Below are 13,836 nucleotides of genomic sequence, written 5' to 3'. Positions count from 1 at the left end.
AGAACGAACATGATTTTTCCACTCAATGACAAAATGAGGCACTAAAATTAAAGCTAATTCACTAGTTTCACAAAACTTAAAATATTTTATAACAGACTTCGTGCGGATCACTGAGTTAATACTGAGAGAACTGATCTCTATGACATCTGTATGTTCAGATTCCATGATTTGTCTTTCTAAAAATAAAGTCCAAAGAAATGTATGCTACAACTTAAACTTATCTGACACACCATTTTGAAACACTTTAGTAGTAGAACCTTCACCTAAGCAAGGAAGTCTCTCCCCCGGATCTAACAGCAGGACAGCAGTATCATTGCTTAAGCTGCTCCCTAATGACAGAAGAAGCTTTGACCTCCAGTAAATGAGTCATTTCACTACCATGATAAGGAATTGCTTTCTGAAACGTCAGTGCTGCTCATTCAGAACTTTGTTCCTTAGCTTGGGAAAACTGATAAGAGGCATGGCAGCTGCCACAGCCACTACAGATTGTTAGCACTCAGGAAACAAGCTTGCAGGATGGGCTAATCATAGAACCATAAATGGTTTGGGTTGGAAGGGACCTTAAAGACCTTCTAGTTCCAGCCCCCCTGCCATGGGCAGGGACACTTTCCACTAGACCAGGTTGCTCCAAGCCCTGTCCAGGGGGAAGGAAGGGATGAGGAAGCCAGGCATAGGGAAGCCACAACTTCACTGGGCAACTTGTTCCAGTGCCTCACCACCTTCATAGTGAAGAATTTTTCCCTAGTATCTAATCTAAATCTACCATCTTTCAGTTTAAAGCCATTACCCCATTAAGAGGATTCCTGTCCATGACCATGAGCAATAAGCCTCCCACATGAAGATGGACTTTCTGCGGCTCAACTGACTGATGTTACTCCACACTTCCCTCACTCAGCTGGGAACCTCTTCGTGCCTGAAAATCCACTAAGATTTTCTGATGGATTTTGAGGAGTGGGAATGTACCACTCCATCACAGGGCAGGAAGATAGATTAAGCAGCAAAAAGCCCTGATAAAGGCAGGGGAATACCAGAGCAGGTGGGATGGCAGGGGAGTTCCAGTAGCTCAGGCACCATCAGGTACCAGAGTAATCTTGGCTTCAGGGAGGAAGGCCCATCATCATGCACATCCTCAAGAGCTTCATCATCAAGTGTTTGATGCCATTCCCTAAGGAGTCTCTGCAATCAGGTGAGTCATTCAGGTAGAATTAGCCAGGTTAATTTAAAGAGTTTAAATTTGGTATAATTCAAGGTGGGGAAGAGTCAATGTATTCTTAACAATCCCACACTATTGCTAATCTTATGAAAGAGTGCCTACACTGTTATGTGCTTTGGTCTGAACTGGAACAAATGTGTATAGAAAAATTTTTATATATATATATATACACACATATATACCTATTAAGACATTAAAATGGAAGTAAGTAGTCATTGTAAAATCTATGACTGAAAGATCCTGCCAAGGTAGCAGGAGCTGCCAAGAAAGGCAAGTCTGCACTGGAAAATACGTGAATTTACAGATTTGGTCAGTTAACCCTGATTAGTTCCTTGGGATAAAACACTAATGAAAGGATGGCAAGCTGTTGTTCTGAGCTCAGGGAAAAGCTTACAGCTAGCTGGGGATACAACTTAAAATCATAGACTAATAAAATCATAGAATGGCTAGGGTTGGAAAGGACCTTAAGATCATCCAGTTCCAACCCCCTGCCATGGGGAGGGACACCTCACACCAGATGTCAACCAATGCTTTGTCCAACCTGTCCTTGAACTGTGTCAGAGATGAAGCATTTACCACTTTGGGCAACCTGCTCCAGTGCCTCACCACCCTCACAGTAAAGAATTTCTTCCTTATATCTGACCTGAACTTCACTTTGGGTTTTTTTTCTGCTATGTTAACTACGCTATCTAAGGCAGGTTAGGAAAATCTGCCAAGAAATCACTTCTACCCACAGTGAAAACATGCAGGAACGTGCATGACCTCACAGACACTGATCCAGCGTCCTCCCAGGACAGTGGACAAGAGCCACATGGTGTGTCCCATGACAAAGCCTCCCCAGAGACTGTACCTTACATGCATGTGCAATTCAGTGTTGTGATTTCATGTCAAATCTGGGAGGCCTCCAGGGCTCCTGACCTGTTCTGTGTGCACCTGTGCAGATGTGATGTTACATCTGCCTTGCCTGATGGCAGGAGCACGTCCTTGTGCTCTGCTTTGCTCCCAGGGGCCCCTCTCGGTCTAGGCTGTTGTAATTTCTAAGCTATTGGTTTTGATCAGTTGTCCTTACAATGACTTACGGTTTCTGTATGCTTTAAGTGCATGACTGCTTCCTTTGATTTCTTCCCTAAGAAGTTAATATCACACACTTCAAAGGCAACCAACTGAAGCTTTGTGCAAGGAGGCTGTAACAGCACATTTTCAGATTGCATAATTTTGGCATGATTTCTGGAAATTTCCCCTTCAGTGCCGTATCTTCCAGCTGGCAGTTATCTCTCAAAAGAAAGTAACCCTTCTTTTACTTACTGTAACTTCAGCTATTTTTGTCATTCAAAACCACTTGAAGTTCTCTTCTACTCTACTAAGTTCTGAAATCCAGTAGCAGTTGGTGCTGAGACCAGTGCTGTTTAATATTTTCATCAACGACCTGGATGAAGGAACTGAGTGTACCCTCAGCAAGTTTGCTGATGATACTAAACTGGGAGGAGTGGCTGACACACCAGAAGGCTGTGATGCCATTCAGCAAGACCTGGACAGGCTGGAGAGCTGGGCGGGGAGAAACTTGATGAAATTCAACAAGGGCAAGTGTAGAGTCTTGCATCTGGGGAAGAACAACCCCATGTACCAGTACAGGTTGGTGGTTGACTTGCTGGAAAGTAGTGAAGGGGAAAGGGATCTGGGAGTCCTGGTGGATAGGAGGATGACCATGAGCTAGCAATGTGCCCTTGTGGCCAAGAAGGCCAATGGCATCCTAGGGTGTATTAGAAAGGGTGTTAGTAGGTCAAGAGAGGTTCTCCTCCCCCTCTATTCTGCCTTGGCGAGGCCGCATCTGGAATATTGTGTCCAGTTCTGGGCCCCTCAGTTCAAGAAGGACAGGGAATTGCTTGAAAGAGTCCAGCGCAGGGCAACTAAGATTATTATGGGAGTGGAACATCTCCCTTACGAGGAGGGGCTGAGGGAGCTGGGTCTCTATAGTTTGGAGGAGACTGAAGGGCGACCTCATCAATGTTTACAAATATGTAAAGGGTGAGTGTGAGGATGATGGAGCTAGGTTTTTTTCAGTGATGTCCAGTGATAGGGTAAGGGGCAATGGGTGTAAGCTGGAGCATAGGAGGTTCCATGTGAACATCAGGAGAAACTTCTTTACTGTGAGAGTGACAGAGCACTGGAACAGGTTGTCCAGGGGGGTTGTGGAGTCTCCTACTATTCAAGGCCCGCCTGGACAAGTTCCTGTGTGATGTACTCTAGGTTACCCTGCTCTTGCAGGGGGGTTGGACTAGATGAGGTTTTGAGGTCCCTTCCAACCCTTGGGATTCTGGGATTCCGTGAAAGCCATTAGGAAGTCGTGATTCCCACACTACAATACCATGGACTGCCTAAGTCATGAATGTGATCCCACAAAAAAGCACCGATTCGGTAGTTTGTTCTGGGGAAGTCTGGTCCTGGCCCTGACACACACCGTGAAGCAGAATACAACCCTAAACCCAACTTCAGACACAAACTTAAGACCATAATAAAAAAGCAAATGCTACAATAGGCCATTGGAAGAGAGAGGACATATGAAAGGTATTGCCATTGCCCTGGATTCCTGAAATGGCAATGACTCCATTATATTAATCTTTTCACATTCCCACCAGTACATGTCCTATTCTGCACCAGGCAGCAAAGGACTCTAGTGGTTCCCACAGCAAAGGCATATAGGGAACCTGCTCCTTCAGCTATTGCAGATTAAGAAACTAGGATATGAATTTTGAGAAAGGCAATTTAATTAGAAATACATCAATATGTTTAATGCATCAGCAGATTCGAACTGGCAAATTATTACTGGACTGAATGGAAATGCAGTTCCAGTCACCTACATCCACCGAGACTTTTGCTGTTTATGGCATCACATGGGCTGAGAATTTAAGCAGAGAGCTTCAGTTTTACAATTGGGTTTTTCCATATAATTTTGGTAAAGTTTCTTAGGAGAGGGTAATCTCCCCCATCATTAACCCTCTAAAGCTGGGTGATCTAGTTTAAGCAAAGCCTTGTTAGAAAGAATCAACCAAGCAACCTCAGGAGAGGTATCTCAGAGATAAGATGAACTGCCTGACAAATGTAACTCTTCCTTTTTACTGTAGAGAGAACTAGTACACTTTCAAGCCGTCGGCAGCTCGTACTGAAATAGGCAGCTAAAAAAGAAGACAAATTCCAGCCCTAACACCTCTGTGTCAGCCACCCACCTAGAAAGATGTGGATAATGTTTCCTTTCTGCGCAGATACACTGATAGTGCACATACGATACTGGTTGTGAAGCATTCAGACTCTGGTGGAAGAGTGCACAATTTATTAGCTCATTATTTAATTAGGATTGAATACACAACCACACAATGTGTAAAATAATGTGTCAAAGATATCTAAAGCTTTGTGTAACTATACCTTCCTTCAAAGGTTTGCCTGTTTTGATTTTCTTTGCTGTTACTTTGTTTGGAATGATTTGTTCTTAGAGCAAGCTGAGAGAAGGGTAAATTACCTGTAAGTAGCCAAGCAAGTAAAGATTATATATTGCATTTTAGTAGCTGTTTTCTGTGAAGTCTTAAACATGTAAACAATTTATTGAAATACAAAAGGAATAACTATTAGTGAAAAGCTGCATGATTTTCTAGCTGTATTATCTGCTAGAACTGAAATATTGAAATAATCTCTGGTTTCTCATATTAGAAGAAATTAGAGTCTGCACAACTTCCATTCTAATAATCCCTTTCTAAGTAATTCCAGCTGGTTCTCTGCACTTTTTTTTTCCAGACAGAAAATTCAAATACCTAAGCACTCCAACTTACTGAAATATATCTAACTCCAGATGAGATCTGTTCAGCACTGTTTTTTTTTTTCCAACATCTCTTCATAGCTTGATTACATTTCTCCATTCATCTATTATTCATGTATGTTCTTGTCCTATGCCTACCTGAAGTGTTATTTGTAACTGAAGTACTTGGAACAGATAACTGCATCTATCACAACCGTCAGAGTCATGTGGTTCAGTATCAAAGGAAATTCTGACCTAAAGGAAGATTAGCCCAGGTCACTGATACGCAATTTAAAGACCTGATTTGACTTCTGGACAGTGCTGCTTGGCTTCATTTTGTATTAGAACAGCTAAAGCCTGAGAATCCACTCATTTTCATAGTGGCAGGCTGCTGTAATAGGGCATCTAAAATTGCATTAAACTGGCTTTAGTTTTATGGTTTGTTTTTTTTTTTTGCATCAAAACCATCTTCCAGATTCTTAAACAAAATTAGAATACTTAAAATAAGCAAAAGGATTTCTAATCAGTATATATATAAGTGAACATAACAGCCAGTACTAACTCAGCAATGGCTCAAGCACAGGTTTGGATGTAAAAAAAACCCAAAGACTTCCGTCTTTACCCATAGGGAGAAATACAGCTCATCAGAACCCCTCCTTTTTTCCACTGTTTTGGACATAGACATCTTCTCTGTCAAAATGGGAGCTTTCATGGAAAATACTGATTCCTGATAACATATCTGAAGCTATTATACCTTGCACTGGATACTGCAGGTCTTTATAAGGTAGGTGCTTCTAAGATACTAAAGAAAACGCAATGTGATGTGGCCATGTATGTGATATCAGCAGTAATGCCATCTTAGCTTACACAGTTTCTCCCTCATGCTTAAGAAACTCAAACTGAAAACTACCAGCGATGTAATAACTGCTTAATCTGTTGTTGCCTAATCAACTAGAAAATTGAAAACCAACCTCAGGGGAGACCTCTGTTATTCCAAACTGGGATAAACTCTGATGCAAAATGTTGATATTAAGGGAACGCAGCACTTCTTCAGATGGGAGAGCCTCAGAAATACCTGGCTTTCTATTCAGTGGGGATACAAACAGTTCCACACAGTTCTTCTTTCCCTGAGAAAACAAAAACAATACAGAATCGTAAGAAGGGTCTGAGATTAGATAGTCTCTGCTGTCTATAGATTGTATCTATAATTCTTTAAACAAAAGTAAGAATATAAAGACTGCAACCTGCTCTGTGATGAGAGTATATCTGTTCCTTGACTCCTTAAATCCCAGTTGACTGTGCAAGAAGATGCAAATACCATACGTGGGCACATGCGCTTTGTCCCATTCACTATTGCCAAGATACCCTCTTCCTAAGTCTAGTACCATTAAATGAGACAGGTCAATGTAACATGATGAGGGAAGGATGGGGTCCAGGGCAAAGCGCCAGCAGGGGCTTTAGCAGACAGTTGTCTGATCTGAGCTGAAATGCAACCTTATTTTAGAAGGTCATCTTTAAACAGGAATGCTTAATATAATAGTGTGGTATTCTGGCACTGCTTTCTAATCCCATGCCAAAACATTGCAGACATATAGCACAATGAAGAATAAAGTCCTTTTAATTGACTGCAGTGCAACTCGTTAAAAAAGCACAACAAGATGAAAGGACCAAAAAAATAGTGTTTACATTTAATAGGTAAGCTGAGAATTCCTACTCTCCACTCTATTAATTCCTGCCCAGGTGCCTTTGATGCAGTCCTGGTAGCCCAAGGGGTGCTGTCGCAAGGGAGCAAAAGCAGAGACTGCCAGTAGGTTCTTCTGGTCATGATAGCCTAGAAAAACACCTGAGACCAGTGGTCCAGACAGTGCTGATGTCCAAAAGAGTGTGTTGGAACCTGGGTTTCCCAGGGCTATGGCCAAATTCGCTTTGGCTGTGGAGTCCAGACCTTGGGGATTCCACACATGCAAGGTAAGCATGGAGGTACCTCCATTGCTGCCTGCACAGGCAAGAACCAGTCTGGTTATTTGCTATTCATTATTATGGGATGGGAGAGATCAGTTCAAACTAGGATAATCATGATTTCCCCACCTCCTTCCCTTCACCTTGAATGTGCCTCATTATATTTTCTGAAGTGAAGAAAAAGACATCTTTTGCTATTTTTAGAATACCTTGCTTTGCATTCAGAGTAGATTCGCACGAAAAGGAACACTTTCAGATATGTTTACCCTAAATCTGCCCTCTGTGCTCTCATGTGCTGCTGGCCCATCTGCTTGATAAGATTGGTAAGGACTTCAGCTACTGGTGGGACTACACAGATCAGCAAGGTTATAAGAAGGGAAAACAGACCTGCAGGTCTGGACCATCAGTTCAGGACAGAGACTTTTGTCAGCTGAAGGAGCTGATTTGAGGCTGCAGTCCTACTTAGTCTCTGATGTGGGTAGGTGGCTGGTTCTGGGTGTAGTTGGCAGGCACACGGCAAGGCTTGGTGGGGCCCCAACACCCTTGGTGTTTTGTGCCTCCTCTTTTTAGGAGTTCCTCTGCTCATTAAAAGGCCTTTATGGGAGGAGGATTTACTGGAAAGGTTAAGGAGACACTGGAAATGCCCAGTGAATATTTTCTGGCACACTGTGTTATACATTAGAGGCTAGCAGGCCCTCTGCTCTCCTTGTGCCCAACCGCATCTTGGCTGCTAGGTTCCTCACCACTCTTGAGAGCTGCTCACTTGGGATGGAATCATCTAACCTCACTTCAGTCATCTGAACTACCTCAAAAGTCAGTGGAAAGAGACTGGCACCTCCAGGGAATGATTTAATCCACTCTAAAATAATCAGGATCTCAATGCCTTTCTTAGCAGTTACCCTTCTCTATACTGTTTTTACAGGGAGCCTAGTTGAGTAGCTTCAATCAGGCTGAAGTAAGGCAAGATGAATTTTGCTAGCCAGCCCTCTGCATGAGAGGAACTGTCTCATGCTGGATGCAGAGTGGGAATAATGTCTCCTAAGATATTTTTCATCCTTGTGAATTTTGACTGTGATTTTTAGAGCAAAGAGGGCAAAAGTTTCCTTTCTTTCTTATATCACTAAAGTATTAATTCATAGCAGACTTTACAGATGTTAAGACAAATTAATTAATGGTATTTATTGTATTCTAAACTACATGTAGGTGCAAAATGACATTACCTTTTCCCTTAAATCACAAATTAGAGGAGAAAATCTATGGAGCCAGTAGGAAAATAAACGGCATTTTTCTTCTGCTTAGTTACATAACTTCCACAGAGTATAGTAAGAAAGTGACTTTGTGTGTTGAAATAAACATCCCAAACTCTGGAACATTTCTCATTTGTGCTTTTCTGTGAATATGTCTTTCAACCTTTCACTCTGGTTAATGGAAGGGACAAAAGAGATTTTGCATCACTTGTCACAAGTGAGTGATGTCCCTCGCAAACATGAAAACAGCTGCATTGCATTCCTATTGATCTTTTCCGCTGTATTTCTTGTGTGATCCTTTCTCACAGAGATATTATTTGAAGCAATTTTATAATCCTTTTTGATGTATAAAATCCTATCAAGGTATCGAGGCAGGAAATACTTTTACGCTGAAGCTGTCAGTTTTCTTCCCTAATATTCAACCTGCATGCAGAATAAACTAAACTAACCCTTCTTCCCTCTGCAATGTGAATTGAATGCAATACACACACAATGTTGGGGTTTTTTATGATTCATGGCAAAACTGTCATAAAAAAACAACAGTGTTAAGAATCCATGCTCTTAACAGAAAACCACACAATGGGAATTGCTTTCAAAAGTCATTCTTGCTAGAAGCAAATTTTTCATCTTTTGCAAATATGATACCACAGTCTACAAGATAATTTTTGAGCATGTATTGTTACAGCTTTATTTAAGAACGTGAATATTAACACTGTGAGGGCACAATGAATTTATTAATGGAAAATCTGAGGATATATAGTGAAGATGCCTTTGAAAGCCGGAATCATATGTACTTTTTTGAGCAATATTCCACCTTTGAGAGAAAAAGCCCCATGATAAACGTTTCTCAGTGAATGTGATGATGAACTGCACTGGAATGAAAACTAAGGGATAAGCAATCTGCTTATGAGCATGACACAAAAGAAGTTTATCTGATTTAATTTTTTTCCGGATTGCAACTGAGAATGCTTTCCTTTCAAAAGAAAATTTAGCTCCTTTTGTAATGGAGATCAATTTTTCTGTAGTGCAGTTAAAACATTTAAAAAAAGTATTTTTCCATTCTATCCTATTACACTTTCCCATAGTGACAGGAAAATAAATTTAAAAGAATTCAAAGTAACCTGATATATTTTACTGTACATAGCCCTTTGGTACTTACAATGAGTCTGTTGATATGAACTTGCTGAGGTAACAGTCCTAGTGCTGCTGCCACTCCTTGGCGAAATATCCGAAGCAATGTGATATTCAGCTTGTTTACATCCATTTGCAGTGTCTGAAAAATAAAACCAGTTCAAATGAAATCCTTGCTCAGCACACTCAGTTCTCAAGATGACTGATCTCTCCAACTCTTTGTTAATTGTTTTTTTCCGAGAATGATAATCCGTGCAGTGTATTGCACTGAAGTAAGGAACAAGTCCAAAGGAAAATTTAAGCATCTTAAATGCTTCTTGTTAGCAAAGTACCACCTTTCCTCAACTACACTCAGAAGAGTTTTTGGCTAAATTCCTTGGGCAAGACATAGTGTTCAAGTGAACACAATTATTACATTAAAAATTGCTACATTAAAAAGTCAAGCATTAGACATCAGTTCACCTTTAAAGAACGAGATGTTGGGTTTACACAATGAAGATTTGCTTTGAATATTATCTTAGCATTTCTCCCTGCAGGTGAAGAATGAGTCAGACATGGTGAAATTACAGGATTTTAATTTTGATTAGCGGTTTCTGAGATCAAAAAAAGAAACATTCTGGAACTCAATGATCTTAAGGTCCTTTCCAACCCTAATTATTCTATAATTCTATGATTCTACATGCTTGAATTTCCTAAAACTTCCTCATGTGAGTCAGAGAAGACTATAATGCTGAGTGGTGTTCCCCAGGGGTCAGTATTCAGACCAGCACTATTTAACACTATTGCTGGTGACAGTGGGATTGAGTGCACCCTCAGCAAGTTTGCCGATGACACCAAGCTGTGTGGTTCGGTTGATACGCTGGAGGGAAGGAATGCCATCCAGAGGGACCTTGACACGCTTGTGAGGTGGGCTGATGCCAACCTCATGAAGTTTAACCATGCCAAGTGCAAGGTCCTACACCTGGGTGGGAGCAATCCCAGTCACAGCTACAGGCTGGGCAGAGAAGAGATTCAGAGCAGCCCTGCGGAGAAGGACTTGGGGGTGCTGATCGATGAGAAAATGAACATGAGCCCACTTCAGTGTGCGCTTGCAGCCCAGAAAGCCAACCGTATCCTGGGCTGCATCAAAAGGAGTGTGACCAGCAGGTCGAAGGAGGTGATCCTGCCTATCTGTTCCATTGTTGTGAGACCCCACCTGGAGTACTACATTTACCTCTGGAGCCCCAAAACAAGGACATAGTCCTGCTCAAGCAAGTCCAGAGGACAGTCATGAAGATGATCAAAGGGCTTCAATCCCTCTCCTATGATGACAAGCTGAGATAGTTGGGGTTGTTCAGGTTGGAGAAGAGAAGGCTCCAGGGAGACCTTAGAGAAGCTTCCAGTGCCTGCAGCGGGCCAAATAAAGAAGCTGGAGAAGGACTTTTTACAAGAGCATGTAGTGATAGGACAAGAGGGAATGGCTTTAAACTGACAGAGGAGAGATTTAGATTGGATTTTTGGAAGAAATTATTCACTGTGAGGGTGGTGAGACACTGGCACAGGGTGCCCAGAGAAGCTGTGGCTGCCCCATCCCTGGCAGTGTTCAAGGCAAGGTTAGATGGGGCTTTGAGCAACCTGCTCAACAGTGAAGGTGTCCTTGTCCATGGCAGGGGGTTGGTCCCTTCCAACCCAAACCATCTTATGATTTTCTGGTTTTATGATAATTTTCAGCAGAGACTGAAGCATCTTCTTTCCCTGTGTTAACATCACAGTGAAACTTAAATGTTTTCTCAAGTTCAAATCCTTCCTGTGAAATCGGTGGAATTTTACCCAGGAAATTATTTAGATTCAAATCTTCTCTTTCTAAAAAGACCAGGTGTGGGGTCTTTATGTACTTTATGTATTGGTGGCTAGTACTTCCATGTGGTACTTTGGCGTCCCTTCCTTCGCATCCGTATCTCCTTTCCAGACAATATGTAGTGAAGAAGAGAGGGAAGAGGAGTATGTCAGATGGTCCCAGAAGGCTTCCAACGTTTCTGGCAATTTCTGACTTAGGAAGTCAGTAAGTTCTGATTCAGCCAGTTGACATGAGCTGAGAAAGATTATTTTAAGCTTCCTATTTAGAGCCATAGGCCACCTTGCTGCTTTGAGGATCCAAGCAAGAATTCTTTCCTAACCATAACTGCATAAAGTGAATTAAATACCCATGGGTCAGATCACACTGGGAATATGGCTATGGTCTAGAAAGGAAGGCAACTTTTTTTTCTCAAAGAAAAGCAGCATCACACAGTTTGACTCTTGTTCTTTATCAGTAATGGTTTATAAGTTATGATGTGAACCCATAAAAGATTTGCTTTCTTTTTTCCACTGCCAATCTGATTTTTCTTTCGGTACTGGTTTTAATGTTTTTCCCATTTTCTCATTTTTTTGGAATTGTCAGGTCTTGACACATCAGCTGAGACCTGCTCTTACAACACAGCTGAGGTTTAATTCAAAGTATTACAGGATTCTTTATTTTAGATTACCCTTCCTACCCTGGCATTTTCAAAACGAAAAATCCTGTTCTCTTTGCTTCTTGACCTAGACAGACAACCTGGCTGGTTACAAAACTGACTCATCTTTTCTACTGAAACACAAAAATGTCTTGAGAGGGGACACATGTAGATCTAACAGATCTGAGCACCATCTTTTCTGTTCCCAGACTGGCTTGCTCCAGCCACAACATGCCTGAGCAATGCATCAGACAACTGGTTTGAAGCTGTCACTACACTGAAATTTGACAGCCTGCTCTGAGGATCCTGGGTAAATGAGAAAGGGAGTTGTTGCTAATGTAGGAAGGCTGCCATTAGCATCCCTAGAGATCCATCAGGATGGTATGAAGAATGTGAAACTGCTTGTCTTAGTCAATGACCCTGAGTTATGGCGGTAATACTAACTGTTGTTACTGAGCAAAATTAGCAGACATAAAATCAAAATACATTCACTTAAACATACTCGAGCCAGGGAGCAGTTCACATTAATGGAGATGTTGTTAAATAGTGTGTTAAGAGCTCACTGATAAAGACACAGAAATGAAACAGCCAGAAAAATACCTAGCTTCAGACGAAAAGGAAGATCTTTAAGAGCCTATAAGGAGGCAATAAATTCTTACAGATTTAGTATGCTGGGATCACGGTTCATCATATGCAGGCACAATAAAATGCGTGAATAAACCTTGAAGAAAGCCACATTTTCTTCTACTAAGTCTGAATTTTGCCCACCGTGTCCCATAACAAATAGTCATAAAAGGCTGCACAGTGTGTTTGCGTCTGTAACAACTATCTTGTCCTTGGTGGTTCCAGGTGAAGCCTGAAGACCACAGGAGTTGCTCTGTTGGTCTGGACTTAGCCTCCTGTGAAAGCTCACGTGGCATTGCAGCTGGAGATTTCAAGACCCTTTTAGGAGACCTCCTAAGTGGGAAGAAATCTGTCCTTAAGCCTCATCTCAAAGTGCTTCTTGTGTAGCATTAAAGATTTTTTTGTGACTATTCACAAAAGAAAACCAAAACCCAGGAAGTATCTGAGGAAGAAAAAGGTCAGATTTTTTACAAGAACCTTGCCTTGCTGCCAATTGAAGGGATCTACTTCTTAGGTGCTGGTGTTAGTGTGAAACTTAGGAATTTGGCAATTACAGTAAAAATGAAGTAACATAGGCCACATTTTTCTACATGAGGCAGCGCAAGAGAGTGCATTTGCCTCTTCCTATAAGAGAAAAGGTAGCAGTCCAGATTCTGTCACTTTAGGAATGGGATTTCTAACTCAATCAATGAAAGATAATGTATAAAAATGCTTGATGGTACCCCAAGAGCGTCTGCTTTAGAGTGAGCAGCACACCACAAATGTGCTCTGTGCTCTCTACAAACCCCTTGTTTGTATTGGATTCATAAAAGCATAAAGCAGGAGTAGACCAGGTTAGAGATGCATCAAGTTCATTATCATGTGGCCAACTCTGGGTGCTTACGGAAAATGAAAGGAACGGAGCAAAATTATATCCTTTTCCCAAGTTCCTTCTGACAACTTCCATACTAATTTATGCCTACTCAGCACTAAAAGGTAATGAGTCTTCTCAATTACAAGAATTTTATCATGCTGACACCATTAAGATCTGGGATGAAGGCAACACTTAGGGGCATTATATTCTCAACTCTGGGATGTGCACTCCCAAAGGTGACTGTAATTTAAGTCTGACCTGAGGGTCTTGTACAAAATTGCCTTTGCGAATTCTTAACTATGACAATTTTTGTTGAGAAAAGTTACTAAAAAAAATAAAAAAGAAAAAAAAATACAGCCCTAATGATTCCTGTCAGTAGAAAACTTCTAAAACATTAATAAAATTTTAAGATTTAATATTATTGTGCCATGCTAATGGCATGCTTAAATACTGTGTTGGCTGTAGTCCATAAAGGTAAGAGATTAGCATAGAAAACTTATAAAGGATGAATTACAAATGCAACAATGCCTATACATTAGACAAATAATATA

The 13,836-nt window shown here is 41.2% G+C and overlaps 1 protein-coding gene across 2 annotated transcripts in view; it reads right to left on the bottom strand.

Moving 5' to 3' along the window:
- PTPRR (protein tyrosine phosphatase receptor type R) overlaps nucleotides 1-13,836 on the bottom strand; it is a 149,614-nt gene that overhangs the window by 63,855 nt on the left and 71,923 nt on the right. For both annotated transcript variants that reach the window (XM_061368004.1, XM_061368005.1), the window contains 2 exons: nucleotides 9,366-9,479; nucleotides 5,972-6,127 (listed from right to left, as the gene is read on the bottom strand). In XM_061368004.1, the coding sequence (XP_061223988.1) occupies nucleotides 5,972-6,127; nucleotides 9,366-9,479 (270 nt within the window). The remainder of the gene's footprint in view (nucleotides 1-5,971; nucleotides 6,128-9,365; nucleotides 9,480-13,836) is intronic.

This window comes from Neopsephotus bourkii, unplaced genomic scaffold (genome assembly GCF_033783945.1).
Source record: "Neopsephotus bourkii isolate Nb327-2 ecotype Australia unplaced genomic scaffold, CSIRO-AGI_Nbou_v1 NB_1423, whole genome shotgun sequence".
In the NCBI taxonomy this organism is placed as follows: domain Eukaryota; kingdom Metazoa; phylum Chordata; class Aves; order Psittaciformes; family Psittacidae; genus Neopsephotus; species Neopsephotus bourkii.
Note: the sequence above shows the minus strand (reverse complement) of the source record. Positions and strands in the feature narration are given on the sequence as shown.